Source organism: Athene noctua, chromosome 20 (genome assembly GCF_965140245.1).
Source record: "Athene noctua chromosome 20, bAthNoc1.hap1.1, whole genome shotgun sequence".
In the NCBI taxonomy this organism is placed as follows: Eukaryota; Metazoa; Chordata; class Aves; order Strigiformes; family Strigidae; genus Athene; species Athene noctua.
Window position 1 is genome coordinate 7557411 of NC_134056.1, and position 20241 is coordinate 7577651.

Genomic DNA, 20241 nt, shown 5'->3' on the forward strand with positions numbered 1-20241 from the left:
GGATGCTGATTTAATGGCATGCATCAGATATGTAACGTCTTACTGTAACCCTAAACAAGAGCAAATTGGTATCATCCTTTCAGTATGTGGATTCATTCATTTTATGAAGATCTGCTCTGTAAACAAGTGAAGCCACATTTCAGACTGTCTGATCAGATCCTGGTGCCATATGGCAGACCCGATTTTTCAAACATAACTTCAGTTTGGCAGAAGGTGAGGCCACTGCAAAAGGGGACCCAGTCACATAAGGTGACAAATGTCTCTCAAGGGCCATGGAGGAGTTGAAGGGACTGAACATCTTTTAGGGTCATTAGACCCCAAATGCAAAGCATAAGTCATGTTCAGTTGGATAGGAGGTGAGATTAAGAGTTTAGTTGTGCCAAGCAGTGCCTGGCATGTCCTGGAAGTTTGAACACTAACAGCTGCTTCATCGTGCACTTGTACACGTAAAACTGAAAGACAGAAGTCAGGATGGGAAGCGCACCATGACGATAGACATGGCTGCAATGGCCACTACCACCATTCTAGGGCATGTTACGGGCTTACAACTTTCATCTGTTTTGAACAGGAAGCAGAGGTGGTGCAGGTACGTGGAGAAAATGGAGCTAACACAGCACCATGACAATTTGGAATAATAAAACCACAAAACTAACATGGCCACGGTCAGCCCTTATCTGTGGCCTATTTCCTGGCCAGGTAAGAATCCCCTTGAGACAGCCCAGGTGACAGTGAGCAAGTGAAACCTGACACACTCTCTACCGAAGAGGAAACCAAATCTAACACTTAAGCACATGGTTACTCCTGCAGATGAGAGCCAGGCAAGTGTCTTGTTGGAACTGTGTCCTCACATTACAGGCAATGCTGAGAGTAAGTCTTAGCACAATGCGCTGGTTGAGGTTGTAAATGTATTTTAACATGTATTGTTAACTGCAGTGAAGTATTTTAATCCTACTCACAGGTTTCCAGTACTGAATTAAAAAAGAGGGTGAAGAGCACGAGAAGCAAGATGAGGTTTGGAGCTCCACCTGCTCCCAGTGCCATCAGGCCAGGCCCGGCCCTCCTCTGTGCTCACCTGCAGGGCCAGCGGTGCCTGGGAGGGGAAACGGTGAAAGTATTTAATGCAGTTTAACATTTCCAACTGCTGATGTTCTGAAACGTTCAACATCGTTGCATTTTCTCCCCCAAAAAGCGGGAGAGCTGCAACACTTAGATGTTTTCAAAATCAGCGTGTTTCAATACAGGATGGATTACGATAGCAGCTGGCTTCCTGGATTTTCACCTCTGACAGTTAAAGAATATTGACCAGAATTTGAAACTAAAGCGTAATTATTTCTCTCGCCCAGCCTGATGGCGGTGTGGCGCCGTGGAGGACATGGAAACAATCAGCTCCAGCGGCTCTGCCAGGCCTGGCTGGAGCCCGGCGTCCCGGCGTACCCCAGCAAAAGCCTCTTCCAAATGCGTGTTTATTGGAGCAGGGCCCGAAGGCACCGGGGACGAGGCGGGAGCCGCTCCCCCTGGCCGCCGACCGGCCCCGCTCGCAGCCCCGTCCCCCGCCCCGGCCGGGCCCTTCAGGCGCCTCTCCCCGCACTCCAAAGGCGCGCCCAGCTTGCCCTCAGCAAAGATGGCAACTGCTCCCGGGAGCGCCCCGCTGCGCCCTCAATAAAAATGGCGGCCACGTGTCGCCTATCTTCTTTAAAAAAAGATGGCGGTTGGCGGGCGTCGCCGTTGCTTCCCTCACTCAAGATGGCGCCCGACGGCTTTCTCCTTTGCCCAGCTGGGAGTGCCCACCATAGCCCGCCCCGCTCTGCCCTCAGCCAACATGGCGCCTGCCCCCCAACCTCAGCCACCGCCCGCAGCAAACATGGCGGCTCCCCTTCAGTTTCCATTGTGCCCGCCTCGTGCGCTCTTCCGCTGTGGCTTCAGCGGCTTCACCTCCGCCGGCGCAAAGATGGCGGAAGCGATTGCGGCCGTTTGAATTCCAGCGAAGCCGCCAAAGCCGCGCACAAAGGAGCCGGAGCTCTGGCCGCCGTCGGGACCCGCGGCCCAGCGCCGCCATGGACTCGCTGCCGGGGGAAGACCTGACGCTGCCGGTGGCGTTTGAGGGCAGGTAGGCGGGCGGGGCCGTTGGGCGGGGGCTGGCCCCACCGCGGCGCTGGGCTGAGGGGCCCGCCGCCCCCCTCCCCGCGGGTGCGTGTGGGGCGGCTGGGCCCGCCAGCCCCCCCGCCCCTCTCCCGCGCTTTCGGCTCCTCAGCGCTGTCCTCCTCCTTCCTCAGCATCTCCCAGCTGCCAGACATCTCCCGTGGGGACCCCCGGCCCGGCGAGCCCTGCGGCGAAGGTAAGGCTGGATCGCGGGCGGCAGCCCCCCGGAGCGGTGCGGGGAGGCGGCGGTCGGGCCCCGCGGCCCCGGCAGCCCGGCACGGCCGCTCCCCGCCCGGCCCGGGGGGGCCCAGCCCCTCACCGCGCCGTCCCGGCTGGCGGGGGAGCCCCGCCCGCCTCTGCCGGCGGCTCGGCGCTTCGTGCGGGTCCCGAAACCTGAGGAGAAAACTTGGTGCCTGAGGAAAAAAAGGCAGAAAATGGCTTTAAGTGATGCAGCTCTGTGTAAGTTATGTCTTGTTAAAACCCCGGCAGCTGCTGCAGTTTCTGCTGTCTGCTACGTTGCCTGTGGTCATTATGGCTTCGAGTCTTATATAAGATGATCAGCGGTTTTGTGGAGCGTGTACTTAAGATACTTAGAGTATCCAGCAAGGCAATCCTACTGTTTGATATTCTGGTTATTTTTGGGGAAGTTGTATGCTGCGTATCATCAGGTTTTCCAGTTCAGCTATTCAGTTACTTCCTGCCTGAAGACCCGGTCTAGACGCAGCATCTTAGCTTTTAATTATTTGTGCATTAAGACGCCTTCCTATCTAGTTCCTCTGGAACAGAAGCTGCAGCCCTGTATGTTTTTCTCAATGATGATCATGTAACTGTGTGGATCTTCAGGTGTGAGAAACTTTATTGAAACACTTATTTTAAAGGAAAATGGCTGAATAGCAGCATTTTGAAACCCTCTGTGTTATTAACCGATGTGTAAATTTGGAGTGTGTTTTTGATTTGTCTTTATGCATGCACGAATCCAGCAGCATAACTTGGCTGAGTTCATTGTACTGATGACGTAGGTAGTTAACTAAGTACTTAAATGATATATTTTCTTTTAGTTAGCATGAGAGTTAGTCTGAGTCCTCAGCTACCTCTTCGTGCTATTTAAGATGATGTAAGTGCTATATGTTTTAGGCAGTCTTGTTATTCTAATTAAGAGTTTACTCTCACAGATTTGAGTGGAAAAAAGTTATGCAGTCCTGTTAAATGTGGCTGTTACAGAATGTGTCCAAACTGAAGTTTTAGTACATGTAGATTCAGGAGGGATTACATTTTAGGAACGTAGATATTGGCCATTTCCTCTGTCAGTGGTTTCCCTGAGTGTGAGGTGGAGGCCTGTCCCATGACTGATGAGGTACTGGAAGATTTGAATAGTTTAGTAGGACTTAATTCTAATGTGGGAGTCCTCAATATTTGCTCTGAGGACTTATTCTTGAAAGTGCACTTCGCATAGCTTCACTTCAGTGTACATCTTGGTTTAAACAGATCATACAGGAATTTGGGAGCTTAAGTGATAGACAACTTACCGTGATCAGAAAGAAATCTAGACTGACTGATCCGACTACTTAGTAGCACGAACATGTAATGTGAACAAGGGGCCTAAAAATGCCCCTTGTACTTTTATTATGTCTAGATAAGCATATGCCTTTTTTCCAGTTTCCAGATTGAAGCCTAGCTTAGAGATTCTGCTGTCTGAACCTATTCTGTCTTCTTAAATGTCTAGTGTTACCAGATGTGACAGAAGATACAGTCTCACCAACTAGAGCTCGGACCATGAAGGACTATGAAAATGTAAGCAGATTTTTAATATTAGACTTGGTGACAGATTTATGGCCACTATTTTTCTAGCATGCTGGCTAAAGTGTTGACCCACTGGGTCAGGTTCTTCCTTGTGTCAATCAACACAGATCCATTGAAGGTGTGACCAGCTGGCTATCTGTGCTTTGAACCTCCATTTCTTAAGTAGTGCTTTTAAAAACAGAGGCAAAAATTTATGGTTGAGACTAGCCAACTGCTGCTCTTAAGTTACGAAACAAAATTGGCACCTTCTGCTCAAAAGTTCATGCAATCACCAGAAAACATAAGAACTTGATTTGCAAGTCTGCAGTTGATTTATTTCAGGGAAACATCAAGTTTGTTTTCATTTAGACTAATAGTGGATTTGGCTTTTTAATTAATTGACTGCTGTATAATGCCTTTTACTTTTATAATTATGTATGAGTGTGCTTGGAATACTTTTGTTGTAAAGGTCTCATATCATTGTGACAGTTCTGTAGATAAAGCTGGTTTTGTCACGTACTAGAATATAAAGGAAAAACTAGATTTTTAAAAAAAATATATTAATTGTATTGGTTATTTAAATTGAAGAAGCCAATAGTTTGTAACTGCTGAATGTTGATTTGGTTGGGGTTGCAGGAGAACTTCCCTGTAAAAAGTTTTAAATTGTTTAACTCAAGTTCTTATGGTTGTGTGAAGAAACTGTAGAGGAGAAGTCAATCAAAACTCTCAGAGATGATTGCTAGAGATAAAGGCTGTGGCATGTCATCTTTAGGATGTGTTCAAGTGTCTGCAGTTCTTAGTGTGCTTCTGTAACTGCTGTTACCTTTTGTAGCATTGTTATGTTTGAAATGAGTGTTTCTTCTAAACTTTTTCAGTTTCTTGTGGCCTTATATCCCTCTGAGGAAAAAGCTATGCTCTTTGCTCAGAATTTAAAGCTTGTTTTGGAAAGCCTTGGTGAAGGATGTTTTTTACAGTCTGTATCTATTTCACTTTCTCTTTTGCTTTTGTGTATTGATGGGGTAGAAAGACACTGCCTTGGCATTAGTATGCGCTGAAAATCTTTTACTGTGATACGTGCCAGAGATCTCAGTCTAGAATATACATTCTGCAAATGGTTTATTATCTGCGGTGTTTGTTTGCACAGCGGAGAAAGTTGTAGAAGGAAGGAAAAATCTGTTGTTTGCTCTGTGTGATGTAGAGGAGAAAGGGTCTCCTCACAGATCTCTGCCTTCCTGGTATGTACAGGCCCCTTATGTTAAACTCAGCTGTAAAACTTACATAGGGTCTTATGGATGCCAACAGTATAATGAAGCTCAGAAATTCATTCAAGTAAAAGAAGAAGAATCCATTAAACACGGAGATATTTCTATAACGTCTGTTTTTGAGTCTTTAAGATTGCTGGTAGCTGGAAGGCTAGACTTCAGAAAGGGAGCATTTACTTTCCTCATCCTTTTACTATTCACCAAGCATTCAGTTGTAGCCGTGTTTAGATGCACTTTTGGACTGACATTATAAGGCTGTTCTTAGCCCACTTGAAAAAAAAAAATCTAAATTAGCAGGTAAAGTTCCTGATATCTCCTGCTTGGAGATGGGTTGTACGTATGTATATTACTGCATGAATTTGCTGATCTTTGAGGCTATGTGATTTATAGAGGATATGAGGAGGTAATAAAAAGAATGGGTTTCTTGACTTGCAGCTCAGAGAACAGGATGGATCTAGTGACTCCTGAACAGGCTAAAGGTTGGATCCATGTAGGAAAGGTCCTTTTGTGTTTAGACATGGAGAAGATGCTGAGCTATATAATATTAGAGGCGTAGTTTTTTATTTTTTTAGTACTTACAGTGTGTCCCACTTTCTTGCAATATGGGGGGGAACCACCTTGTGATAGAAAATGTGATTATGTGGGCAAAGTGGAAGGCATCTCTAATTGAGAACCTTGTTAGGATTTATTAGATGTTCATGAATAGAAAGTGTGATTGGTATCAAGTCAGGGAACTAAGTAATAATATTTGTGTGTTTTTTCTTGTCTCCCCAAACCCACTTAGAGTTTTGCTGTCTTGTAAAATGGCCTCTGCTGGCAAAAACTGTGCTGCACTGTGAAACCACAGCGCCTGCTGACAGATGCCATTTTGCATAAAAGTGGCTCTCTGACTTGGAAAGGATCTAAACCAAGCTCGGCAAGTGGTATTTGCTACCATGCTGTTTGTGGTGTGGAATATTCTGTGTAGAGTGTATTGCATTGTCCTGGTTTCTCAAGAAGTGTCTGCTATTTTTCTTTTTTTAATTCTTTTTTTAAATACAGAAATCAAAATGCATAAAGGAATTAAGACCAAGTCTTTAAATGTGTAAGTCGAGAGGATTGCCATTAAAATCCCTCTACAATGTGAACTTGTTCACATTTTACGTGTTGTCTTTTTATTAAGCTATAACTTTTTAATTGTAGTCTGCCTGAATTAACTTTCCTCTGAGAAACTGAATGTCAGAGACAACATTTGTTTCACTTCTTGGTTTATGATTGCATCGTCTGTTTTGCTTGCCTTTTGAAAATAGTACCCTTAAGCTCTTTGGTTTAATTCTATTGCCACTGAAATACATGTGAGTAGAATTAAGATATGCTGAGTTCTTTTCAAATTGTTTTTTCATTTTGACTCAGACATATTGAATGGGTGAAGACTAACTAGAAGTTCAACAGATACAATTTCAGTGTCTTTGGCCCTTGGAATTTTTCTGAATGAATAAACAGAGACTAACTCTTAGGAATGATCTCTGACTGCTTAAAAAAAGCCCCAAACAAACCCACAAACTAAACCAAATGCTTTAAGGCCTGCTCTTAACAGTTGAACATAGTACTGAACTTGCCAGCAAAACATGCAGGATCTAGCACAGCCTTGCTTTGTTTAAGAAATCTTTCATTTCTTTGCTTACTCTGAATAAGGATTTCAGTTTTGAGCCACATTCTGCATTGGCCTCGGACTTGAAGTAAAAAGTTGCATTGTTTTCATGCTTCCATCTGTTTGAATGTTCCAAAATAGTCATTCCAGTTACTCAAGATATACCCTGTGATACTAATGAGGTATCATGCTTTAAGCCATTACTTGCATAGTTCAAGTTTATATCTACTACTGTTCACAATCATCCAGTTGGAATTGTAGGGAAACAAAGATAAAGTTAAATATGTGTATTGCTACTGCTTCTAAAGACAGGCTTCTTCAGGATGTGTGAATGGGCCACAAAGTTTATGTAGTCAAGCGTATTTCAGTTGCTTAGATGATATTTACTTGTGTGAATAATGACAAGGCATCTTGCTGGGCAGAGATTATTAAACTGAAGAATTGTTTGCAGATGCAGGTTCTGAGTGCAGCTACAGAAAATAATTTTAGGTTTCACAAGCTAGATATTTTAAGAATTGTATAGCTAATATTTTTTACAAGTGGTACTATACTATTCTGGAAAAGCCTACATCAATATTTTATTAGCAGCTCTGTAACATATTAGATTTCCTTTTGCAGAAAGCAGCTGGCAGGAGACACAAGTCTTATTTGGATGAATGTTTTATGCTTAGTCTCCTAAAAAAAATTTAGAGGGAGACTCCTTTCATTAATGAAACCATCAACTATGTTACTGCTTCTACTGGGAAGGTTAAAAATCATAAGCAATTTTTTCCCAGAGAATTGCACTATGAAATATGGCATGGGATAAAGGTTTTATTGGTGTTCGATTGGGCCCCCATGCTTTGTGTGCTTGTGCTTTCCTTCCCATGAATAAGGCTACCATCCCAAGCTTTTGCTAAGAAAATACTTGTGTTTCAACATGATATCTTATATTTTTTTCAAGTTCTATAAAACAGAGGAAAGAACGACTTAATATTTTTAGACTTTAAAAACTCCTGGTATTCTTTTTGTGTAGAGTCAGTGTTTTAGTACTTAAGGAATATTCTAAAGAGCACTGTCTGCACAACAGCATGTATTATATATTTTTAAACAATACTATTTTGTAATTGTTATTTGCTTAAGTGCTACTGTTTCAGAGTTTTGCATGGTTAAAAATAACCACAAGCTAAATGATAACATCTTATAAACACACACACAAAGTTTGTGTGTATGCCAGTGTGCCTACATATCTTAAGAACTGAAGAATAAATCCCAGCACGTTCAGAAGGGGTAGGCTGGAGTGGGATTTCTTCTTGCTTGGGTGAGGCATGGAGATGGGAAAAATAATGTTATGGCTGGGATGGGATGGTGGGAGAAAAATATGCTCTGTGATAGGTGCTGATGCTGTAGAAGATAGAACCATGTTGAAGGGCTTGGAGTATTTGCAGCTCCCTGGGTGACACTGTCTTGGAGGGAAGGATGTTTCATTTTGACTTGGCCGTCATGCTGTTATTAACACCTTCACAATTTGAAAATGTACGTACATATATATATATACACATATGTACATATATACCCATAACCACACATATGTACATGTTTAACTATGCCCAGTGGTTCTAATCTTTCACTGTGGAGAGCAAACCCAAATGATAGTAGTTTTCACACTTTATTTTACTTGGTTTGAAACACATGACATAATTTGCTCATTTTCTTTCTTATTTCACAGCAAATCACTGATCTGAAAAAAGAGAACTTCAACCTGAAGCTTCGTATATACTTTCTGGAGGAGCGAATGCAGCAGAAGTTTGATGGTCCCACTGAAGAAATATACAAAATCGTATGCATCTAGAATAATTAAAGAGAACTATATATCTTTTTGAAGAGTTTGTTTTATGGGGAGGTTTCCTGTTTTACTTAACTTTTGAGTCTTTTTTTGTTGTTGGAAATTTTGGTATGATAACTTTATTTAATTCTGGCCTAATCCTTTTCAGTAATAATTAAATTAAAACTACCATTATAAGTGGTTGTGAATCTTTGGTAGTTGTCCTACTGAAATCATATGGGGAATAGAAGAAGCAGTATGCTTCTCCTGAATTTGATATGTTGTTATTCTGCTTTCTGCTATGGGGCAGTTCATTTCACCCCTCTGGCCTTTCCTGGGTTTATTAGATGTCAGTACAGCTACTTGGAGGTTGTTTGGGCTCTCCAGCTCAAAGCTGCTTCCTTTGAAGCACGTAGATAAAGTTGTATTAGGGTTGTGTATAGCTTCTAGTTTTATTGGTCTAAATTGAAAGAATGTGTATTTGTACAGAATTCAGATCTGTTTGATTCCTGTGTCAGTTTGTAGATGAAACTGGTATCTTTTTAAGTTGAAAGAAGGATTTGAGTTGGGTAGTCTGCCTTGCATCCTTGTTATTTCATGTTTGCAGATGGCAGGAAGCATTTCTTACACCTTTTGGTGGTACTTGAGTTCTAGAAGGGAAAACAAGTACTTTTGGTAACGCAGTAGAATATTGTTTATAACAGATGCTTGCATCAGTTCTCTTTTCTGAAATAGGACAGAAATTTAAGTCTCTCTTGATGCTTGTCACAACAGCTAAGTACATAAATTGATGTTTAGCTAGGTCATGGTGTCAACTGAATATTGCTGATTGGTCTTCTACACTGGTGTCTGTCTTGTAATTGCTAATGTATTGAAATGGTATCTGTTAACTTACAGACCAAGTAGTTCTTTGTACTTATGAGTAGTTTTCTCAGGCTATGACAAAATAATTTAAAGATTATTAAATGCTTCAATAGTTGATACAATTAGTTTTTTAAAAGAAAAGGAAATGTCTCATAGATAAATTAAAACTGTGCACGGAAGCCCTAGAAACTCCCGAGTTGATCTGCAGTACTCCCCATCATAGTAGTTGTGTGTGTGTAGAGGATTTGTGTTGCTTGAATATGGTAGTTCTAAAAGCTTTTTGAGATTTCTGAAAGTCTAGAACTTTGCAAAATATGTCCTTTAAAACCTAAAATGTCTCTATGCTATTCCTAGCCCAATGTTACTTTATATTTATTGGTCTAGGCAAAAAGTAATCTACACGTTGCCAGTAACTTTTGGGTAGGGTGACCTCTGAATTCTCTCCAGATGCTTTCATTCTTTTGTCCTAGAACATTGAGCTGAAAGTTGAGATAGAAAGTCTGAAGCGTGATCTGCAGGAGAGAGAGAAACTACTTATCAAAGCCTCGTAAGTACCAGTGTATTTCTCGATGTCTGTTATTAAGGATTTTCAAGATCTTGCTTCTATTCATTTTATTCCTAATGTTTTAGGAATATAGGGATATCAAAGTAGTATTTTAAGTGCACTTATCAAGAAATTGCTTCATTCATCACGGAAATTACATGTGTGAATTCTTAAATTCACAGTGATGTTAATGTAGTTATACTGGATGGTGCGACTTTGATATTATCCTTCATTCTACTGTATTTTTCAGGTGAATATATGACTTCCTAGTTGTGAATGGCTTAGCATTCCTATCGTAGACTTTATGCTAAGAACTTAGTTGTCTTAACAGGTGAAGAGGTGGACTTTTTTTAAAGCACTGGGTTGGGAAGATATTACACAAACCACTTCTCAGTAAGGCTGAGAAAGCAGTTCAGAACTAATCTAGAATGAATCTTGTGGGTTTTAATGATATAAAAATGAATACACTTAAAATTTATGCTTTTCTGTTAAGACCTCTTTTCTAAATAAGTATTACTTACTTAAAAATTACCTTGTCTTATGGTGTGGGCAAGGTGGAATATGCTTTGGGGAGTGAATAGGGCTGACAGTCTGTTAAACTGCTTCCTTTTAGAAGCCTGATTCAAAACTAATCCAGGCTGGCAGTGACTGGCAGCTACTGACTGCTACATGGGCCTCAGTCTCAGTGGAATTTTCTTTGTGTGCCCTACCTCCCATGGTATTGAATTGTCACCAATTGGTCTTTTTCAGTAGTTCAGAGGGGCCTAGTTTCAAGTAGATCCTGAGGACCAGGTTAATTTGTTTGGCCTCTCCAGGTAACTGTCAAAGGGTATTGCTGGACTTTGAATGGAACCTTGCACAAGTTCATAATAAGAAGCAAAATTCAGGGGGAAATCGTAAACAAATGATCATCCTTTGTTTAGTAAGGAAACACTAGCTGTTCTTTTCTTACAAGGTATTAACAATTACTGAAAAGGCAGTTGGAGAGACCTCAGCAGCTACGTATCTTCAGTTTATTCCAGTGCTGCTTGCTGTAGAAAACACAACATTGCCAAAGGCTTGATACTGTATTTGGAAGCTTTAAAAATATGAAGGAAATACTACACTTTTTCATAATACATACCAAGTGCTTGCTTATCCACTGTGACAAGGCTTATGTGTGGAACTCCCGGACTGTACTGCCAAAACTCTATATAGTGTGTAGATGTTTGTATTTAACCTTAAAGTGACAAGCAAGTACAGATAAAGTGGAAGACACTTGCTTGTACATAATCTATTAGCCACTTGCACTTTAAATATTTTCCAGTCTGATATGCAATGGGATTTCTGTCTGTATTGTGGTCTTTCAGTAAGGCTGTTGAAAGTTTGGCCCAGGGTGGTGATGGTGAAATACAGCGTGTGAAAGAAGAGGCACAAAAGAAGATGCAAGAAATGGAAGAACTCCTGACTAGCCGAATAAAGTTTCTGGAAGCGGTGAGTGGCCAAAGGAATAGTTAGAAATAGTGAGAAATCTGCTGATTATGTTCTGTTGTCTGAGATTTGATACTGTGATCTACCTGTGGTCTTGAAATTGTTTCAGCTTTCCTGGAAAAACAGTCAGTGTGAAACAAGGAAAAAAAAAAAAGGAAAAAGACAATGAAAGGGAGCAATATGAGGATAGCAGTTCTTCAGAAAATTTGTACTTGTTGGTGGTATTTAGGTACATTCAGCACAAACCTTTGATTCCTTAATCCCACTGTGAGGAGGCTACATTTTCAGAATTGCAATCTCTATTTAGAGGAAGAGGGGCTGGATTTTGAACACTTCTACTGACAAGGTCTCAGCTTCCTAAATAACTGAAACCACTCTGTAAACCCTCCTGTAATTTCCCATCTTTATAGGGGGTGGCAGTATCGCGGTATCACTCTGAGATTCTGTAGCTGTACATCTCCACTCCTGTGTGCTCGTTACAGGCTGAGAGGGGCCACACACTTACGGCAGCTTCTGGCTGGATGAACCAGCAGGTGCTTCCCGCTGTTCTGCCTGCATGCACTCTGTTGTTAGATTGACCTTTATCTGCCAGATATTGTTGGCTTCTGCTGTCACTGTGTCACCTTTTTGCATAACATTCTCCTGTTCCACAGGGTTATTCTTAACAATGTCTTTTTTTTATTCCTTGCTGTCTGTAATTGAGACAGTTTATTCCTTTATTTATTGTTGAGCCATTGCTGCTATCTTTACAAGGGAATTGCATCATGTTTTCCTCATTTTGTAGTGTAAAGGCAAAAAATTTATTTACTTGTATGAATAACATGCTTCCTCAGAAGCAAGAAGTTCAGTTTCTTGTAAAGAACAAATTTGATACTGAGTGGTCTGTGGTGGAAATGTTTGTGTCAAGTTCTAGAAATACATAAGCTCATGATTGTTTTGCATCATGACAGGCTTATCTGGAGGTGTGGGATTTTATAGCTGTGTTTGTGAGGGGGATGGTGTCTGATGCTCTTTCTGTAAGTAAACAGAAATAGAATAGCAAATAGAACAGTAAATACAAGTGGGTGTATTCCAATATTTGCTTTCCCATCCCTAAAGAGTGAATTGCTCATGGAAGGTATTGGTAGCCATCTCCTGATGGTATTTTCTGTCAGGATGATTTAACAGTATTCCTAAAGCAGTGAGCTCCTTCAGGGAGGTGGAGCGGGGAGGGGGAATCTCCATGACCTTTTTTTCAGTTTACTAGAATTGAGATTTCTCAAAGCATTCTTTGTGCTTTGAATAGGTAGAGAAGTTCCTAAACTACTTACTCTGTACCAAAACAGCCAGTCAGACTAGTGTTTCCCAGATCTGACAGGTAGAAGGGCAAATATTCTAATTTCGTGGTGGTATTTTCTGTAGCCTGAATATAGTGTTGGCCTCTGACATTAATTTTACTATGTTTATGAATGTAAACACTGCAGAGTAGTATTAGTCACTTGTTTAGGTAGCACCATGTAATTATATAGATCCAGATAATGCCAACAGAGATTAATTTCCTTCGGAGTTTTTGATTTAAAGATGGATGCTGGCAGAACAGCTTTTCAGGAGAAGGCATGAGTGGTGAAGTCAAGTGATGAAGGACCTTTTCCTCACCCTCCCCCAAAGAGATACTCTTTAGTATAGACTTGAAAGAGAAGGGAGAATGACTTGTTAGGCTACAGTGAGGCTTTTATTTCATAGAAAGCAAAATTCAGTGAGCACAGCAGGGAAGCTTACAATATAAAAATGAAGATCTGAAACAAATTTTATGCAGTGACATATGCATATACAAGTATGTACTTTTGGTGATCCCCATTTCCATGAGTTGGGTCACCTAGAGGAAGCAGACTGGAATCTCTGGGTGTTACCTCTTGTTTCCATTGCTGTTCAAGAGAAACATGTCTGGTTCATACTTTATCAATTCTTGCAAAATATAAATGATGTTGGGAAGAGTTCCAGTTAGCTACAGTGAGCCTGTGAATATTTATTTTGTCTCTGAATAAAAAAGCTTGTCTTTAACCTCTTTAAGTGTAGCTATTATGATAGTGGGAGGACAGTGGGACAAAGACCCACAAACAGGTAAATCTAAAGCCATAGCAGAGGGGCACTTTCATTTCCAGTTCTGCTGTCAGTTAGGGTATTGGGTTTATTCCTTTGAAACAAACTTCTCTTTATGTACCACAGCAAATTGATTAATCTTGAAAATGCAGACACAAAGTGTTCAGAAGCATTTGCAAAGTGCTTGAACTGCTTGGTAAAAGTTGCTAAATTAAACATACCGACATATGTTTGGTAGAAGAAACTTCAATATATGAACACTTTCGTGAGCATTTTGTTCTTACAGGCGTCAGGATTGTGTGCTTTAATTACAGAATCTTAAAGCTGCCCAAGAAGATGTGGAAAAAGCCTTTGCAATGACAGAGAAGGAGAAAGCTCTGAGAATAGCTGCTGAGCAGAAACTTTCTTCAATTATGAATGCTCCTGCAAAGGATGTGGATATGATTACCAGAGCTGAGAAAGACAGGTCAGAACTCTTGCTGGTAATGTTTCTAACTACTGGAATTCTTTATTGCTAAAGTGCAGAGTCAACATGGATATAGGTTTTAATATTTTGATGCTACCCTCAGATACATGAGTGAGTGTCACTGGCCATCTTATCTATTCAACTGCTAAATGAATAGCAACACAGCAACTAGTTTACATGCTGCATGATAGCAAAATCATCTTTAAAAGTTGTCTGAAAGTGTAAAATGATCAATATGCACGTGACATGAGCATGTCTTTAAATGCATCTTTGTAACTTTGACTTATCTCCTGCTTGCTGTTTTCTTGAACCATTGCTGAATAGAGCTTGGCTCTACCATTTGTGTTCCCTTACTGCTTTCATGGTGTTTATGTACTCTTCAGTCCCAGTCACGTATCTATTGGGGTTGGTAAATCTAATGGGAAGAGAAACGTAGTGTGTTTGAGCTTCGTGGTTTTGATCGTGCTTTGCTTTGTTTGGCAGGTAGTTGAAAGGGTGTTTGTGGTTCAATAACGTTAGGTGGGGAAAATGTATAAACTCAGATCTCAATACTTTGGAGGATTTTTTTTTTTTTTTTAATATTAAGGTAAAATACATGCCTGGCAAGCCTTCCAGTAAAGCTTAGTTAGTTTGAGGATATGAGCCTGGAGTGGAGATCAAAAGATTGGTATGATTCCTTATACTTTGGAGTATCCTTTCCTGTCTGTTAGTGACTGAACCCTGCAGGTAGCTGCTCTGTCTGTAACTGAATAACTGGCCTACTCTGGTAACAGAAAGTTATGTTGGCCTGAGGCTTTCATTTGATGGGTTTTATATTACAGTAGGACCAACACAAGGTTTGCAGTGTTTTCCAGACAGTTTTTGTAAAAGCATACAGATTGAAAACTGCAAATATTAAAATCTACAATGACATAAAATGATGAAACTGTTCTAATAAGTTTTGATACTGCACCACGACAGTAATTATAACCTGGCTCTCAAGTTATCTCCTTTCTTCCTCCTTTCCCTTTCTTGTCTTCTTTCTGTCTGTTAGTCATCTGTGTTGAATATAGTTGCTCTTCTGAGTGACTTGAGCTGGGAAGGAGTTATAAAACCAGGCCTTTCAGAGGTATTTTAGTTGCCAGCTCTACAGCTTGTGTGAAAACAGTGCTTAAGGTGTGGAAACAAATTGTCGGAAATGGATCACTGAAGTGAAGGCTGTCTGGAGTGTGGTGAAGAAAGTTTTGTTGTTCTTTTTTTTTTCTTCCCCCCTCACCTGTGATCGGGTGTTAACAGGATCTTCTATAATTACACGCTAGTGGATAAGTATGAGTATTCACAGGACTAGAAAAACAGTGCAAATGGAAGAGGAGAATATTTGACTTCTTGAACTGAATCAAATATTAATGTGCAATGCTTTAAACTTGTTTGGGATAGCACATCTGGAATTTGTATTGTGTTAAAACAATACTTTCATCATCTGATTTACAAAATACTGAGAGTATCACAGCTGGCATCTTATGTCAGAAAGTTTTCACTTATAGCCCTGAACGTCTGTCAGAAAACTCAAGCATTGTTGTTTTTATCAGTTGGAATACTGGAAGTGCGAAGATGTGTATTGACCAAAGAAGGTAGTGCTGACCTGACTTTTTTTATTTTTGCTTACGTGAAATGAGAACCAGCTTAGGTACAAATATAGATGAAACTATGTACTTGAGGGACACTTAGTGATGGCATGTAAGGATATAGTGTTGTATGTGCTAAGTGGAATAGATTGATAAGCTTTTTGTGTGTGCTATAAAGGACAAGGTAACTAAAATATTGATGCTTAAGTGTTGACATTTGAAATGGCACTGTAGGAAAATAAGAATGAGCACTTTGCAGCTAGCTCAAGCCTGTTTGTTGCTTCCTGTAAAGTTTCAGCCCCTTTTCAGGTTTCTTTGGAGAGAAGAGGGGCTGTGAAAGCACTGTCCTAAGTTTTGCAAGTATTGTCTGGAGGCTTCACCTAGGAATGTTGTCTGCAAGATTTATTGCAATGACTGGAGAATTGGTGGTAGATGATCTAAGATTAATATTAAACATCTTATAATTTTAGACTTATAGAGCAACTGAATCTGTCATTGAAAAATAAAGAAGCTATAATTCAACATCTTGAAGAGGAAAAGTCTCAGAGTGGATCTTATGATGGGAACTTATCAGCAGAAAAATTCAGAGAACTTACCATTGCTTTGAGGCATGAAAAAGATCGTGAGATAGAGGTGAGGAAACTGACTGAACAGTTATATGTTATCTCATGTGGTGTAGGATTTTAAAGGTTTTGTGCATGACAGTATGTGAGTAACTTAAGCCAATTCTTTAAAACATTTTTCTCCACAGTTATTCCCTCCCTCCCTTCTCCATTTCCTTAAGATCCATTGGTTAAATAGTGGTTTGGTGGTGAATATTCATCCATATTATCCATGCTTACCATTCATTCAATGACAGGTCATGTTTCCCATTGACTTTATGCCTGTATTATAGATATTCTGCAATTGCTTTACAAAAGTATATATAAAAAATGCTAGATGTGTTAATAGATCCTGCAATCTAAAGAAGTTAAGAATGTGACGAGAGTTTATTTTTGGGAAGTATCTTTAATGTTATGGTCTTGAGAAAAAGCTGCGCTAAGGGAGGTAGGCATAAAAAAATCTCATGAAAAAAAGTGAAAGTCTCGCCTTCAACTTAGAGAAGGTGCTACGAGTCAGTCTTACTTCATGTTGCTGATAGGAAGACTGAAATGTATTCTGAAATTCTGAAAGCTGAAATGTAGAAACAGGTCTTGATCTTCCTCCCCAACCCCCCTGCCCCGGTTTTTCAAACAATAAATAAAAGCTGGAGGAAATAGAAAGTAGTCATGGAGGCTGTCATGCTTCTGAGAAATTTTCTTCCCTTTTGTTTTGGACCTTAATATTGATCAGTATCTACACACTTTTTTGTTGATGTCAAGCATAGACAAGAGAACCTTCTGCATTTGGACTGATTATGGAACGAAAATTTTTCAGTTCTGGGTCTTCTTGCAGTTAAGTCAATATGTGTCAGGAAAAACTACCCTGGTTTCACAAAAGTATTTGTGTGTCAAGGTGAAAACAGGGTCATCTGTAATCATTTCATAGGAAGTGCACAAAGTGTATGATCATTTTGGGATGCAGTATTGGAGAGAAAGATCTGATGAATACCTTTGCACAACTCTGGGTTTATGATTACTTTTTAAAAAAAACAAATCTGTAACTTCCCCAAGGGAAAGTGCTAATTAAAATCTCCCTTGCTAAAAGCATCTTGCTGACATAGATAAATGTCATATAAAAATGCATTTTTATTAACTTGGCAAGTACAGTTGTCCTATCTCATGGGAGAATGTTGTGTGGGGTTTTTGTTTGTCTGCTTTTTTTTTTTTTCCTTCTTAATTTGGACAGGTTCATGCTGTGCCTAGGCAGATTTGTAGACTTCTAGGAAGCAACTGATTCAATATATTCCTGACAAAAGGCATATACTAAGTTTTCCCCCTCCACCCCAAAAGTTTTTAAGGTCATTTTGCTTCATTTTAATGCTTAATGAATTACATTTGTGTTTAGAATGAATTTACTTGACCATAACAACTGTTTTGTTCTTACAGGCTATTAGAATGGAGCTTAAAAATGAGAGAAATTTCTATGAGAAAAAAGTTCAGGCAAGTCCTGGTTTTGTTTCTGTTTTCTTGACCACTTACAGCGTGTGTTGTTATGCATTCATAGATACAGAGAGGCCTTGACTTTAAAGGAAGCAAGACAAGTCCTCTGGTAACTTCTCTTTCATGGTAGATGACTGGAAGGCTCACCTTGTTTTTGAAGCAACTTTCAGTAAAGCTGATAGGCACGCTCATCAAATATTGCAGCTGATACTCATGGCCAACCCACAAGATGAGGCTTCTTATACTGTATTCCAGGCACATCTTTAAGATGATGACTTGCATTTTGGGACTATATTTTATATTAGTAATCTGAGTAATAAGATATACGAACTCTGAGAGAATGTACTTATTAATGTGCAGTTACAGTATCTCTTAGTGGGAAGTTAATGCAACTTTCACATAATCTAATTTAGTCACTTCAAGAAGAGCTACAAGAGAGAGAAAATGAGCTTGCTATTGAAAAGAAGAATGGTTTGAAAAGGGATAAAACCATTCAAGGGCTAACTGTTGCATTAAAAGCAAAGGAAAAAGAGGTATGTTGATTATGATCTTGCTGGTTTTTTGAACTGTCATTGGGAGGGTAATGTGTGCATTGTATACATGGCAGGGCTTGACTGATCTCACTGTAACCATTAGGAAGCTTCTAGTGGGTCCTTAATCACTGCTGTTATATCTGTAAGCAGTTATGTTTATCTAAAGTTTGGGGTCTTGGACTCGAAGAGAGAGGAAAAAGATGCTTAACTGATACTTTCTCCCTTAAGAACTTTGAGAGAAAATGTTTTCAGCTGCACACTGATTTTTTTAACAGCTCTGAACACCACTTAAAAGGTATGAGAAGTCTTTTATGTTGCTGAGTAAGTGGAACTGTCATAAAGACAGCTAAAATGGGAGAGGTCAACGTCAGCTGAAATTCAGATTTTTGTGGAAGAACGGGAAATATTTAACTTGAACGATAGGCAGTCTAGTGAGTGTTCTATAAGAACAAGAATTTCTTTATACAAGATTTATTATGATGTATTTGGTGTTTTTGTTCTTTAAAGTATTTGTTTTGTGTAGTTGGATGAAAGGATAATGAGATGGGATAGCTGTTACTGAATCACCATCACTTGGAAATAACTCTTTCTACATAGTATTCATTTTACTTTACTTAAAGAATGAGGAGCTTGGTTCAGAAATTGAAGATCTAAATGCTTCATTGGCTAAGGCAAGAGAGGCAACTCACAAAGCACACATCCAAAAATTCAAGGTAAGAAGCAAGCAATTAATGTGGCTTCCCCCATCCATAATTCCACACAGTGGGTAGTCCTTTGTGTCTTTGAAATTGGAGGAATGAAAATTAGTTTTAAATGTTGTTTAAAATGTTTAATTCTTCTTACTTTGAAAAAAATCGCCCAAATTAAATTATTTAAATGATAGACTGTTAAAATGTCAGATTATTTATCTGGTTGCTTGGGGTTTTTCTTCTATGTCAACTGAGAATTAAGGGAGAAATGCATAAAAGCAAAATGAGTTAAAAATAAAGACAGAAGTAGTTATGGAGCTGAGATGATGTTGAGCTTTCTTTGACTTAAGAATGTTTTGGCTTTTCTTCCAAAAGCATGGTAACAGCACATCTTCCTGTTAGCAGAGTTGAACTGGGCATGTGACACTTGTTTGGATTTGTTTATATCAACAATGTGAAACCACTGTTTATAAAATAGTGGAATGTTGTTTGTGAAAATGGTTTAGTAATGCTTTCATGTGTGTGGAGGAGAAAGTACTTTATGAGGATAATTCGTGCGTTATAAAGGTCTTAAAATGTAAAATGGCAGAGAGTAAGAATTTGATATTAAAATAGGCAACATATGTCTCTTGTCATGTTTTCAGACTTACTTAAAACTAAATCTGATAAAATTAACTAATACTGATTAGAGGCAGTGATGAATCTTCCATTAGGATGATTGTATATTTGCTTGGTCTTCTAGCTCAGCAGGAATGGAAGAGCTTGTTGATATGCTTGCATCTGAAGTGTACACACATAAAGCTTTTGTGACTGACTACTGTTTTTTGATTTCAGAGTCTAATGGAGTAGTAATGTTTACTTCTCACAGAAAACCTCGATTTCTTCAAAAGCCATTTATTTCACTTAAGTCCAAATTTTAAGTGTGCACTATTGAGAAAAGTATGTCCTGTTTCTTCTTCAGGTCACTTTGGCCTGTGAATCTATAGTTTAGATTTGCTTTTTCATACCCTGGAAGTCCTGCTTTGAAATATTACTCTAATTTCAACCCTTTCATTTTTGAAAGCTTGATTATTTTTGAAAAGTTCTAGATTTAAAAAGTGCGTAACTACTCCCTCCTGTCCATAGAATCCATATTGCATGGTGGGTGACAGAGCAAACCTTTCTCCTCACTGATCTGCTACTTCGCTACAAACGTGAGTTGAAGGCAGTTCTGTGAGTAGATCGTGCTGCATAGCTCACTACTCCTGTCACCCCTGTTGTGAACTTCGAGGCCAGTTGTAACAGTATGTGATGGGGA

At 39.7% G+C, this 20241-nt stretch overlaps 1 protein-coding gene across 1 annotated transcript in view; it reads left to right on the forward strand.

Moving 5' to 3' along the window:
* The first annotated feature begins 1801 nt into the window (after positions 1–1801).
* The window catches only part of CDK5RAP2 (CDK5 regulatory subunit associated protein 2), an 84854-nt gene continuing 66414 nt past the window's right edge, over positions 1802–20241 (forward strand). Inside the window, 12 exon segments of the mRNA XM_074923664.1 lie at positions 1802–1863; positions 1865–2107; positions 2274–2335; positions 3863–3930; positions 8519–8629; positions 9949–10025; positions 11372–11495; positions 13886–14037; positions 16112–16274; positions 17669–17722; positions 18136–18255; positions 18876–18968. Of these exon segments, the coding sequence (XP_074779765.1) occupies positions 1820–1863; positions 1865–2107; positions 2274–2335; positions 3863–3930; positions 8519–8629; positions 9949–10025; positions 11372–11495; positions 13886–14037; positions 16112–16274; positions 17669–17722; positions 18136–18255; positions 18876–18968 (1311 nt within the window). The 5' untranslated portion in view covers positions 1802–1819.